The sequence below is a fragment of the Triticum urartu genome, chromosome 2A, assembly GCF_056163025.1.
Source record: "Triticum urartu cultivar PI428250 chromosome 2A, HENAU_Tu73, whole genome shotgun sequence".
NCBI classification, from domain to species: domain Eukaryota; kingdom Viridiplantae; phylum Streptophyta; class Magnoliopsida; order Poales; family Poaceae; genus Triticum; species Triticum urartu.
This window is the reverse complement of record NC_141874.1, coordinates 632,660,575-632,674,150: the sequence shown is the minus strand read 5'-3', so window position 1 is coordinate 632,674,150 and position 13,576 is coordinate 632,660,575. Positions and strand designations below refer to the sequence as shown.

The 13,576-nt window shown below is 45.3% G+C and overlaps 1 protein-coding gene across 1 annotated transcript; it reads right to left on the bottom strand.

Moving 5' to 3' along the window:
* Positions 1–2,685, bottom strand: LOC125539288 (Thioesterase superfamily protein). The gene is made up of 3 exons (XM_048702712.2): positions 2,344–2,685; positions 2,107–2,250; positions 1–342 (listed from the first exon to the last, which is right to left on the bottom strand). The coding sequence occupies exons 1-3, from the start codon at positions 2,566–2,568 to the stop codon at positions 199–201; spliced, it is 513 nt and encodes a 170-aa protein (XP_048558669.2). The 5' UTR covers positions 2,569–2,685; the 3' UTR covers positions 1–198.
* Between the last annotated feature and the right edge of the window lie 10,891 nt (positions 2,686–13,576).

Here is a 13,576-nt window from a genome sequence, read left to right as displayed (position 1 = left end):
TAAACGAGTAGTATATTTGTAGTTTGAACACCTTATTGCAGTTCATGTTTCATTGCGAAAAAAATAGTTTTCTCAAACTCTCTTGTGGTAAATTGCCATTTGGTCTTTACTTTATTTATCGGTGCAATAGCACGGTATGCTCATGTAAAGCTTTGATTGTGCAAATACGAAACTGTTACATGTACCGTAAGAGATGATTTACAGGCTTGCCACAGGCATGATGTAGAAGGTGGCTCGAGATGTGTAGCAGAGCTTCTTGCTGTCCTTGAGCCGAAACTCAACTGTAGTAACCACAACAGATCTGCCCTTCCTCAGTATCTGCGCTTCTACTTCCACTTCAGACTGCACAAGAATAGATAAGGGTTGACGGACATTAGGAATACGCTTGCATCATCTAAAAAAGGGAATACTTGTGTGAAGGATTGTACTCCGACAGGTTCTGAAATATTCTGAAAATGAGAGGCAAAGAATTCCAATCTGTCTAGATCCCCACCACAATTGTATAGCATGTGTTTGAATAACTACATGGCCAATTGAGCTTCTGCAGGCAGTTCATTTGAGTCACGGTACTCGGAAATGCATATTGATTGAGTGGATCGTCCTATGGTCCAACCCAGTTCAACATCATGAGTCTACATGGCGTGCTGATTGTTACCAAATTAGCAAAATATGTAGGTCACCTCCGCTCTTCCCCACCCTGGTGAATTTCCTAGTTGAGATAGCCTGCCTTTCAATTGAACATCACAAAACCCTAGAAGGAACTCACAACTTGTGATTTGTGAATTTGGTCTGCAAGAGATCTCAGGCTACGCCCTTACATTTTCCTGACATCACATATAAATGTTTAAGAGGCCAAAAACACTAAGGTGTGAATGGATCTTACTCAAATCAGAACTATTTATCCCTCTGATTCTTTGCAGATTAAATCTCTCTGGCAGCTATGATGAACACATAGTAGCCTAATCCCCATTAGTTGTTATCTCTTAGCAACACTTTTCACCTGTCAGTAATCATTGGTTCTTTACCAACCAATCTCTTAGTAAAGAACTAATAGATGATCCAGAGATAAACAGCGCTGGTGGTTGAACACTTGAAAGAGAAAAATAACGGCGGATCACTTTGGGACTTTGGGTACAGATTGATTGCAGAAGAAGCTATATATGTGTAGGTAAACAACAACAAAACATTCACACTTCATGAGGAAGCAGTAAAAGTGGTTCACAAGTATTTGTCAGGCATGCATAGCTGGTTGAAGAAATTTGCCAGTAACTGCGCTCAAACATTTCATGAAACAACATATCATGTGCACTTTGTGAATATTTGGTACCAACTTCTGTGTTCACATAGGAACATCTTCTGTATATCTTGTGCAGCATAAGTAGTTGAATATCTATTTAAGAATAGACATTGTCACACCAACTATCATTCCACTATGCTAGCTTTTAGTCATGCCATTAAACTATAACTATATACAAATGTTAACATCCCATAATTTCTTATGCGGCCATCCATGCTAGAGTTGCACATCTGTAGCATTATTTGGCAATCTTGTCTTGTACTAACTTTTAAGTCTTCGTGTGAAGGAAATCTCTAAGACTAGCTACCACTTCGATTTCCCAGTGTTTCTGACCAAACCGGCTCCATATGTTCAAATCCCTACCTTGCCAGTTGCTTCAAATGTATTATAAAAAACACCTTGAATTTCCATGGTGTAACTTCACCTGTACCGTTTGTAGGTTAAGCAAATAGTAACAGTGGTGTTGCATTGCAGCCCTGATATAATATACGAGCTAGTACATTTTACCTAGGTTAGAGGTTTGGTAGGTAACATAACCCTAATTCTCAATCACAAATAGTTCACTTAATAAGAGCATCTCCAGCAACCCTCCAACTATAATTCCACTATAAGATCCATCCCCAATAAAGTGGAATGGGGGCTACCCCAATACCGCTTCCGATTATTAGGGACTTCATTTTCCAGTTCCCCAATACCATGCCCCAAAATCCCAAACTGGGAGCTTCCAGATAGGGTCGAAAATTGCTTCATCAAATTAAAACAACACAAACCACGGTTTGGTAAAATTGAGCAAGGGATGTAGATCTCACATCGAGGCGGGCGGCTGAGAGATACGCTGTGCTGAGCTCGCCGAGGAACATCTCCTTATCCCCCGCCGCAGCACGCGCGCACGCCATCCCGACGGCCTCCGCGACGGCCGCCACCGCGCCGCCGTGGAGCGTGTTGTAGGCGTTCTGCACAGCCCACCCGACGACACCACCGGTCAGAGCACATCGCTAGGTACAACTTCATAAAGGAGACGCCGACCGTCGCGCTTTAGTGCTCACAGTTGCGGCGGATGAGACGGTGAGGGTGCAGGAGACGCGCGGCGCGGGGGAGGAGGAGACGGTGGCGGAGGACAGGAGCGCGCGGACGAGGGCGGAGTAGGCGTCGGGACGCTCCGCCGACGCCGGGAGGGACGCGTCCACTCCCAGGGCCTGGATGAACCGCAGCGTCCACTCGCGAGACTCCCCCGGCGAAGGCTTGGGCGCCTCCTCCGGCTGGGGTGCCATCTTCGCCTGCTGCTCGAGTTCCGGCGCGGTGCTAGCTGATTGTTGCGGTTCGCGAGTCGCTGGCGAGAAAGGGGAACTGAGAGCAACTCTGTCCTCGCAAGGTCGCTGGCTCTCCGTATACGACAGGAAGAGGCTGCCGCCGAGGTGGCTTCCAAATTCAGAGTCTTTCCACGCAAAAAAAAGAAGTTTTTTTATATATAACTATAAAAAAGCATAGTATTCTTCATACTGGCTGCCTTAATATTATGGCATCCATTTATCACTATAACCAAAGTCCTAGTGAACATGTCATTGTCATTATCAAGGGTGTGATCAAGATTTCTCAGACTGCTTTCCTTTACAGGAGGTATATTCTGAAAGGAGTACTAGTACTCCATGAGATTCTCAATAAGTTGCATAGTAAAAAAGTTTCCTGCGGTTCTCTTTAAAATTGACTTTGAAAAAGCCTTTGAGAAAGTCAAATGGCCTATTTTATTTCAGACTTTGAAGATGAAGCAATTTCCTCACAAATGGAATGATTAGACCATGAAAGATTATCTCTCAAGGGAAGGTAGGGATCAAGGTTAATGGGGTAATTGGTCCATATTTGGACACCCACAAAGGCTTAAAACAGGGTGACCCACACCCACCCTTGCTTTTTGATCTTGTTGTGGATGTTCTTTATATTTCAGTGGGTAGAGCAACTGAACATGAGTTAGTACTAGACTAGCCAAACATCTCAGAAAGGGAGATGTTGTCATTCTGCAGCATAAGGATGACACGATTCTCCTGATCTCCTCATGCAAGATGACTTGAAGCAAGCTACAAACATGAAATTCCTACTCTGTCTTTTTGAACAGAAAACATTAACTATCATAAAAGTGAAGGTATTTGTATTGGGTTGGAGAAAGAGAGGGTTAGTCTGTTTGAAGAATTTTTTGTGGGGTGGTGCGTTACTTATGAAGTATTTGGAGATTCTTATAGATGAGAAGAGATTAAAAACAGTGAGTGTGATCCATCTGTTGGGAAAGTGGAGAATAGGATGGAATTATGGCTAGGTAAATTTCTTAATATTGCAGGGAGAACCACCTTGGTCAATTCCTCTCTATCTAGTTTACCTCTTTGTATGTTGTCATTCTATGATCTTTCTAAGGGGGTTAAGAAAAATATGGTAGACCTAGAGCCAGGTTTCTATGGAGTAGGGATAAAAACAACAGGAAATATCACTTGGTTTTCTTGGCCTGTGGTATGCTTACCAAAAAAACCAGATAGGGTTAGGGGTGCTTGGTCTTGAGCTTATGAATATTGCTCTTTTATCCAACTGTCTTTGGAAGTTATTCAATGAGCAAGGATTATGGCAAGATCTCCTTAGTGATAAATTCCTCCGAGGGACAACTTTGGGTCAAATGCAACACAAACAAGGTGATTCTCATCTTTGGCAAGGTTTTGTTGGAAGTGAGAGATCTCTTTTTATCCTATTGCAAATTGTGTGGGTAACGAAAAGAAGACCAAGTGTTGGGAGGATAGGTGGTTAGGTGATGATTGTCTAGCTCAAATCTTCCCAATACTATACCCAATCTCCCTTAATGGTCATATCACTATTCATGAGGCTGTAGGAAGTAACCTCTCCACTTTAAGTTGAGGGCTTTGGTATGGGAGATTTATAAATATGCCCTAGAGGGAATAATAAATGTTATTACTTATTTACATATTTCTAATTAATGTTGATATTTCTGTGCTATAATTGTTATGTGATGAGTCCAAATGTGTGATATTTTTGTGGTTATTTTTGTGCCTACACAGTAGGCTTTGTGGAATTTTATTGCGTTCGCGCAGTGCTTTTTGTCAATTTTCCCCGGGATACACCTTCTAGGATAAATGGATACTATGGAAGAAACCTTAGGAATTTACAGTGGAATCACGTCAATTAACGTGATTACCACTTGTCATAAAAATAATAAAGCATTGGAAGGAAATTGAAGCTTCTGCAGCCTTCCAGAGTGCAAGACGACCAATGGTACAAGCACAAGCGCTCATACCCACGGTCATACCAGCTGTCGCCGCTTTCCTCTGGTTTGCCCCGTGGAATCAGGTCGAAGATCAGACGCATTCACACACCAAAAAGTCATCCAGAAGGCAAAATCCTAGCCTCTGAAAGGCATCCGGAGGGGGAATTGGCAAAGAGGAGATCGCCATCTTCACCACCACGTGCAGTGGGGCGTCGACATCATTCCTCTCCACCATCCATCATCATTAATATCCATCTCCATCTCATTATAATACCAGACCCTTTGTGGATCATCCTGTGTATTACTCGTTCATGTTGTTAGAGATATGACAGGTAAATCAAATGACGAAGAACAAAATCTGTTGGGGAACGTAGCAGAATTTTAAAATTTTCTACGCATCACCAAGATCAATCTATGGAGTCATCTAGCAACGAGGGAGAGAGGAGTGCATCTATATACCCTTGCAGATCACGAGCGGAAGCGTTCAAGAGAACGGGGTTGATGGAGTCGTACTCGACGTGATCCAAATCACCGAAGATCCTAGTGCCGAACGGACGGCACCTCCGCGTTCAACACACGTACGGAGCGAGGACGTCTCCCGCGCCTTGATCCAACAAGGAGGAGGGAGAGGTTGAGGAAGAGGGCTTCAACAGCAGCACGACGGTGTGGTGGTGATGAAGCTGTAGTACTCCGGCAGGGCTTCGCCAAGCTCTTATGGAGGAGGAGAGGTGTTGGGGAGGGGAGGAGCTGCGCCTTGGATGTTGTCTGCAGCCCTCCCCTCACCCCTCTATTTATAGGGGAAAGGGGAAGGGGACCGGCCCGCTCTAGATGAGATCTAGAGGGGGGGGGGGGCGGCGGCCAAGGGGAGGGGGGCTTGCCCCCCAAGCAAGGGGGCGCCCCCCTTAGGGTTTCCCCCAACCCTAGGCGCATGGGCCCTAGGGGGGTGTGGCGCCCCAGCCCACTTGGCCTGGTTCCCTTCTCCATACAGCCCATAAGGCCCTCCGGAAGAGGTGGACCCTCCCGGTGGACCCCCGGAACCCCTCCGGTGGCCCTGGTACAATACCGATATGCCCCCGAAACTTTTCGGCGACCATATGACAACTTCACATATATAAATCTTTACCTCCGGACCATTCCGAAACTCCTCGTGACGCCCGGGATCTCATCCGGGACTCCGAACAACATTCGGTAATCACATACAAGTCTTCCTAACAACCCTAGCGTCATCGAACTTTAAGTGTGTAGACCCTACGGGTTCGGGAGACATGCAGACATGACCGAGACGACTCTCCGGTTAATAACCAACAACGGGATCTGGATACCCATGTTGGCTCCCACATGCTCCACGATGATCTCATCGGATGAACCACGATGTCGAGGATTCAATCAATCCGTATACAATTCCCTTTGTCAATCGGTACGTTACTTGTCCGAGACTCGATCGTCGGTATCCCAATACCTTGTTCAGTCTCGTTACCGGCAAGTCACTTTACTCGTACCGTAATGCATGATCCCGTGATCAACCACTTGATCACATTGAGCTCATTATGATGATGCATTACCGAGTGGGCCCAGAGATACCTCTCCGTCATACGGAGTGACAAATCCCAGTCTCGATTCGTGCCAACCCAACAGACACTTTTGGAGATACCTGTAATGTACCTTTATAGTCACCCAGTTACGTTGTGACATTTGACACACCCAAGGCACTCCTACGGTATCCGGGAGTTGCACAATCTCATGGTCTAAGGAAATGATACTTGACATTCAGAAAAGCTACAACAAATGAACTACACGATCTTTGAGCTAAGCTTAGGATTGGGTCTTGTCCATCACATCATTCTCCTAATGATGTGATCCCGTTATCAATGACATCTAATGTCCATAGTCAGGAAACCATGACTATCCTTTGATCAACGAGCTAGTCAACAAGAGGCTCACTAGGGACGTGTTGTGGTCTATGTATTCACACATGTATTACGATTTCCGGATAACACAATTATAGCATGAACAATAGACAATTATCATGAACAAACAAATATAATAATAACCATTTTATTATTGCCTCTAGGGCATATTTCCAACAGTCTCCCACTTGCACTAGAGTCAATATTCTAGTTACATTGTGATGAATCGAACACCCATGCAGTTCTGGTGTTGATCATGTTTTGCTCTAGGGAGAGGTTTAGTCAACGGATCTGCTACATTCAGGTCCGTATGTACTTTACAAATCTTCATGTCTCCATTTTGAACACTTTCACGAATGGAGTTGAAGCGACGCTTGATATGCCTGGTCTTCCTGTGAAACCTGGGCTCCTTGGCAAGGGCAATAGCTCCAGTGTTGTCATAGAAGAGGGTCATGGGGCCCGACGCATTGGGTATGACTCCTAGGTCGGTAATGAACTCCTTCACCCAGACTGCTTCTTGTGCTGCCTCCGAGGCTGCCATGTACTCCGCTTCACATGTAGATCCCGCCACAACGCTTTGCTTGCAACTGCACCAGCTTACTGCCCCACCATTCAAAATATACACGTATCCGGTTTGTGACTTAGAGTCATCCAGATCTGTGTCGAAGCTAGCATCGACGTAACCCTTTACGACGAGCTCTTTGTCACCTCCATAAACGAGAAACATTTCCTTAGTCCTTTTCAGATACTTCAGGATATTCTTGACCGCTGTCCAGTGTTCCATGCCGGGTTTACTTTGGTACCTTCCTACCAAACTCACGGCAAGGTTTACATCAGGTCTGGTACACAGCATAGCATACATGATAGACCCTATGGCCAAGGCATAGGGGATGACACTCATCTTTTCTCTATCTTCTGCCGTGGTCGGGCATTGAGCCGTGCTCAATCTCGTACCTTGCAATACAGGCAAGAACCCCTTCTTTGACTGATCCATTTTGAACTTCTTCAATATCTTGTCAAGGTACGTACTCTGTGAAAGACCAATGAGGTGTCTCGATCTATCTCTATAGATCTTGATGCCTAATATATAAGCAGCTTCTCCAAGGTCCTTCATTGAAAAACACTTGTTCAAGTAGGCCTTTATGCTTTCCAAGAATTCTATATCATTTCCCATCAACAGTATGTCATCCACATACAATATGAGAAATGCTACAGAGCTCCCACTCATTTTTTTGTAAATGCAGGCTTCTCCATAAGTCTGCATAAACCCAAACACTTTGATCATCTCATCAAAATGAATGTTCCAACTCCGAGATGCTTGCACCAGCCCATAAATCGAGCATTGGAGCTTGCACACCTTGTCAGCATTCTTAGGATCGACAAAACCTTCCGGCTGCATCATATACAATTCTTCCTTAAGGAAACCATTAAGGAATGCCGTTTTGACGTCCATTTGCCATATCTCATAATCATAGAATGCGGCAATTGCTAACATGATTCGGACGGACTTCAGCTTCGCTACGGGTGAGAAAGTCTCATCGTAGTCAACCCCTTGAACTTGTCGATAACCCTTAGTGACAAGCCGAGCTTTATAGATGGTCACATTACCATCCGCGTCTGTCTTCTTCTTAAAGATCCATTTATTTTCTATGGCTCGCCGATCAACGGGCAAGTCAGTCAAAGTCCATACTTCGTTTTCATACATGGATCCTATCTCGGATTTCATGGCTTCCAGCCATTTGTCGGAATCCGGGCCCGCCATCGCTTCTTCATAGTTCGAAGGTTCACCGTTGTCTAACAACATGATTTCCAAGACAGGGTTGCCATACCACTCTGGTGCGGAACGTGTCCTTGTGGACCTACGAAGTTCAGTAGCAACTTGATCTGAAGTTTCATGATCATCATCATCAACTTCCTCTCTAGTCGGTGGAGGCACCTCAGGAACATTTTCTTGAGCTGCGCCACTTACCGGTTCAAGAGGTAATACTTCACCAAGTTCTACCTTCCTCCCACTTATTTCTTTTGAGACAAACTCTTTCTCTAGAAAGGACCCATTCTTGGCAACAAAGATCTTGCCTTCGGATCTGAGGTAGAAGGTATACCCAACATTTTCTTTAGGGTATCCTATGAAGACACATTTTTCCGACTTGGGTTTGAGCTTTTCAGGTTGAAGTTTCTTGACATAAGCATTGCATCCCCAAACTTTTAGAAACGACAGCTTAGGTTTCTTCCCAAACCATAATTCATATGGTGTCGTCTCAACGGATTTCGACGGAGCCCTATTTAAAGTGAATGTGGCAGTCTCTAAAGCATAGCCCCAAAATGATAGCGATAAATCGGTAAGAGACATCATAGATCGCACCATATCTAATAGAGTGCGATTACGACGTTCGGACACACCATTACACTGAGGTGTTCCAGGCGGCGTGAGTTGTGAAACTATTCCACATTTTCTTAAGTGTGTGCCAAATTCGTGACTCAAGTATTCTCCCCCACGATCTGATCGCAAGAACTTGATTTTCCTGTCACGTTGATTCTCAACCTCACTCTGAAATTCCTTGAACTTTTCAAAGGTCTCAAACTTGTGTTTCATTAAGTAGACATACCCATATCTACTCAAGTCATTAGTGAGGGTGAGAACATAACGATAGCCACCGCGAGCCTCAACACTCATTGGACCGCACACATCAGTATGTATGATTTCCAATAAGTTGGTTGCTCGCTCCATTGTTCCTGAGAACGGAGTCTTGGTCATCTTACCCATGAGGCATGGTTCGCACGTGTCAAATGATTCGTAATCAAGAGACTCTAAAAGTCCATCTGCATGGAGCTTCTTCATGCGTTTGACACCTATGTGACCAAGGCGGCAGTGCCACAAGTATGTGGGACTATCATTATCAACCTTACATCTTTTGGTATTCACACTATGAATATGTGTAGCATTACGCTCGAGATTCATTAAGAATAAACCATTCACCATCGGAGCATGACCATAAAACATATCTCTCATATAAATAGAACAACCATTATTCTCGGATTTAAATGAGTAGCCATCTCGTATTAAACGAGATCCTGATACAATGTTCATGCTCAAAGCTGGCACTAAATAACAATTATTGAGGTTTAAAACTAATCCCGTAGGTAAATGTAGAGGTAGCGTGCCGACGGCGATCACATCGACCTTGGAACCATTCCCGACGCGCATCGTCACCTCGTCCTTTGCCAGTCTCCGTTTATTCCGCAGCTCCTGCTTTGAGTTACAAATGTGAGCAACCGCACCGGTATCAAATACCCAGGAGCTACTACGAGTACTGGTAAGGTACACATCAATTACATGTATATCACATATACCTTTCGTGATGCCGGCCTTCTTGTCCGCTAAGTATTTGGGGTAGTTCCGCTTCCAGTGACCACTTCCCTTGCAATAAAAACACTCAGTCTCGGGCTTGGGTCCATTCTTTGGCTTCTTCCCGGCAGCTTGCTTACCGGGCGCGGCAACTCCCTTGCCGTCCTTCTTGAAGTTCTTCTTACCCTTGCCTTTCTTGAACTTAGTGGTTTTATTCACCATCAACACTTGATGTTCCTTTTTGACTTCTACCTCTGCTGATTTCAGCATTGAAAATACTTCAGGAATGGTCTTTTCCATCCCCTGCATATTGAAGTTCATCACAAAGCTCTTGTAGCTCGGTGGAAGTGACTGAAGGATTCTATTAATGACCGCGTCATCCGGGAGATTAACTCCCAGCTGAGTCAAGCGGTTATACAACCCAGACATTTTGAGTATGTGCTCACTGACATAACTATTTTTCTCCATCTTACAGCTGAAGAACTTGTCGGAGACTTCATATCTCTCTACCCGGGCATGAGCTTGAAAAACCATTTTCAGCTCTTCGAATATCTCATATGCTCTGTGTCTCTCAAAACGCTTTTGGAGCCCCGGTTCTAAGCTGTAAAGCATGCCGCACTGAACGAGGGAGTAATCATCAGCACGTGTCTGCCAAGCATTCATAACGTCTTGGTTCTGTGGGACAGGTGCGTCACCTAGCGGTGCTTCTAGGACATAATCTTTCTTGGCAGCTATGAGGATGATCCTCAGGTTCTGGACCCAGTCCGTATAGTTGCTGCCATCGTCTTTCAGCTTGGTTTTCTCTAGGAACGCGTTGAAGTTGAGGACAACATGGGCCATTTGATCTACAAGACATATTGTAAAGATTTTAGACTAAGTTCATGATAATTAAGTTCATCTAATCAAATTATTAAATGAACTCCCACTCAGATAGACATCCCTCCAGTCATCTAAGTATAACATGATCCGAGTTAACTAGGCCGTGTCCGATCATCACGTGAGACGGACTAGTCAACATCGGTGAACATCTTCATGTTGATCGTTTCTTCTATACGACTCATGCTCGACCTTTCGGTCTTCTGTGTTCCGAGGCCATGTCTGTACATGCTAGGCTCGTCAAGTCAACCTAAGTGTATTGCGTGTGTAAATCTGTCTTACACCCGTTGTATTCGAACGTTAGAATCTATCACACCCGATCATCACGTGGTGCTTCGAAACAACGAACCTTCGCAACAGTGCACAGTTAGGGGGAACACTTTCTTGAAATTATTACGAGGGATCATCTTATTTAAGCTACCGTCGTTCTAAGCAAATAAGATGTAAAACATGATAAACATCACATGCAATCAAATAGTGACATGATATGGCCAATATCATTTGCTCCTTTGATCTCCATCTTCGGGACTCCATGATCGTCGTTGTCACTGGCATGACACCATGATCTCCATCATCGTGTCTTCTTGAAGTTGTCTCGTCATCTATTACTTCTACTACTATGGCTAATGCTTTAGCAATAAAGTAAAGTAATTACAAGACGTTTATGTTGACACGCAGGTCATAAATAATAAAGACAACTCCTATGGCTCCTGCCGGTTGTCATACTCATCGACATGCAAGTCGTGATTCCTATTACAAGAACATGATCAATCTCATACATCACATATATCATTCCTCATTCATCACAACCTTTGGCCATATCACATCACAAAACACTTGCTGCAAAAACAAGTTAGACGTCCTCTAATTGTTGTTGCAAGTTTTTACGTGGCTGCTATAGGTTTCTAGCAAGAACGTTTCTTACCTACACCAAAACCACAACGTGAATTGCCAATTTCTATTTACCCTTCATAAGGACCCCGTTCATCAAATCCGATCCGAATAAAGTGGGAGAGACAGACACCCGCCAGCCACCTTATGCAACTAGTGCATGTCAGTCGGTGGAACCGGTCTCACGTAAGCGTACGTGTAAGGTTGGTCCGGGCCGCTTCATCCCACGATGCCGCCGAATCAAGATAAGACTAGTAACGGCAAGCAAATTGACAATATCGACGCCCACAACTACTTTGTGTTCTACTCGTGCATAGCAACTACGCATAGACCTAGCTCATGATGCCACTGTTGGGGAACGTAGCAGAATTTTAAAATTTTCTACGCATCACCAAGATCAATCTATGGAGTCATCTAGCAACGAGGGAGAGAGGAGTGCATCTACATACCCTTGTAGATCACGAGCGGAAGCGTTCAAGAGAACGGGGTTGATGGATTCGTACTCGACGTGATCCAAATCACCAAAGATCCTAGTGCCGAACGGACGGCACCTCCGCGTTCAACACACGTACGGAGCAAGGACGTCTCCCGCGCCTTGATCCAGCAAGGAGGAGGGAGAGGTTGAGGAAGAGGGCTCCAACAGCAGCACGACGGTGTGGTGGTGATGAAGCTGCAGTACTCCAGCAGGGCTTCGCCAAGCTCTTATGGAGGAGGAGAGGTGTTGGGGAGGGGAGGGGTTGCGCCTTGGATGTTGTCTGCAGCCCTCCCCTCACCCCTCTATTTATAGGGGAAAGGGGAAGGGGTCCGGCCCCCTCTAGATGAGATCTAGAGGGGGGGGGGCAAGGGGAGGGGGCTTGCCCCCCAAGCAAGGGGGCGCCCCCCTTAGGGTTTCCCCCAACCCTATGCGCATGGGCCCTAGGGGGGTGTGGCGCCCCAGCCCACTTGGGCTGGTTCCCTTCTCCATACAGCCCATAAGGCCCTCCGGAAGAGGTGGACCCTCCCGGTGGACCCCCGGAACCCCTCCGGTGGCCCCGGTACAATATCGATATGCCCCCGAAACTTTCCGGCGACCATATGACAACTTCCCATATATAAATCTTTACCTCCGAACCATTCCGGAACTCCTCATGACGTCTGGGATCTCATCCGGGACTTCGAACAACATTCGGTAATCACATACAAGTCTTCCTAACAACCCTAGCGTCACCGAACCTTAAGTGTGTAGACCCTACGGGTTCAGGAGACATGCAGACATGACCGAGACGACTCTCCGATCAATAACCAATAGCGGGATCTGGATACCATGTTGGCTCCCACATGCTCCACGATGATCTCATCGGATGAACCACGATGTCGAGGATTCAATCAATCCTTATATAATTCCCTTTGTCAATCGGTACGTTACTTGTCCGAGACTCGATCGTTGGTATCCCAATACCTTGTTCAGTCTCGTTACCGGCAAGTCACTTTACTCGTACCGTAATGCATGATCCCATGATCAACCACTTGATCACATTGAGCTCATTATGATGATGCATTACCGAGTGGGCCCAGAGATACCTCTCCGTCATACGGAGTGACAAATCCCAGTCTCGATTCGTGCCAACCCAACAGACACTTTCGGAGATACCTGTAATGTACCTTTATAGTCACCCAGTTACGTTGTGACGTTTGGCACACCCAAGGCACTCCTACGGTATCCGGGAGTTGCACAATCTCATGGTCTAAGGAAATGATACTTGACATTCAGAAAAGCTACAACAAACGAACTACACGATCTTTGAGCTAAGCTTAGGATTGGGTCTTGTCCATCACATCATTCTCCTAATGATGTGATCCCGTTATCAATGACATCTAATGTCCATAGTCAGGAAACCATGACTATCCTTTGATCAACGAGCTAGTCAACTAGAGGCTCACTAGGGACGTGTTGTGGTCTATGTATTCACACATGTATTACGATTTCCGGATAACACAATTATAGCATGAACAATAGACAA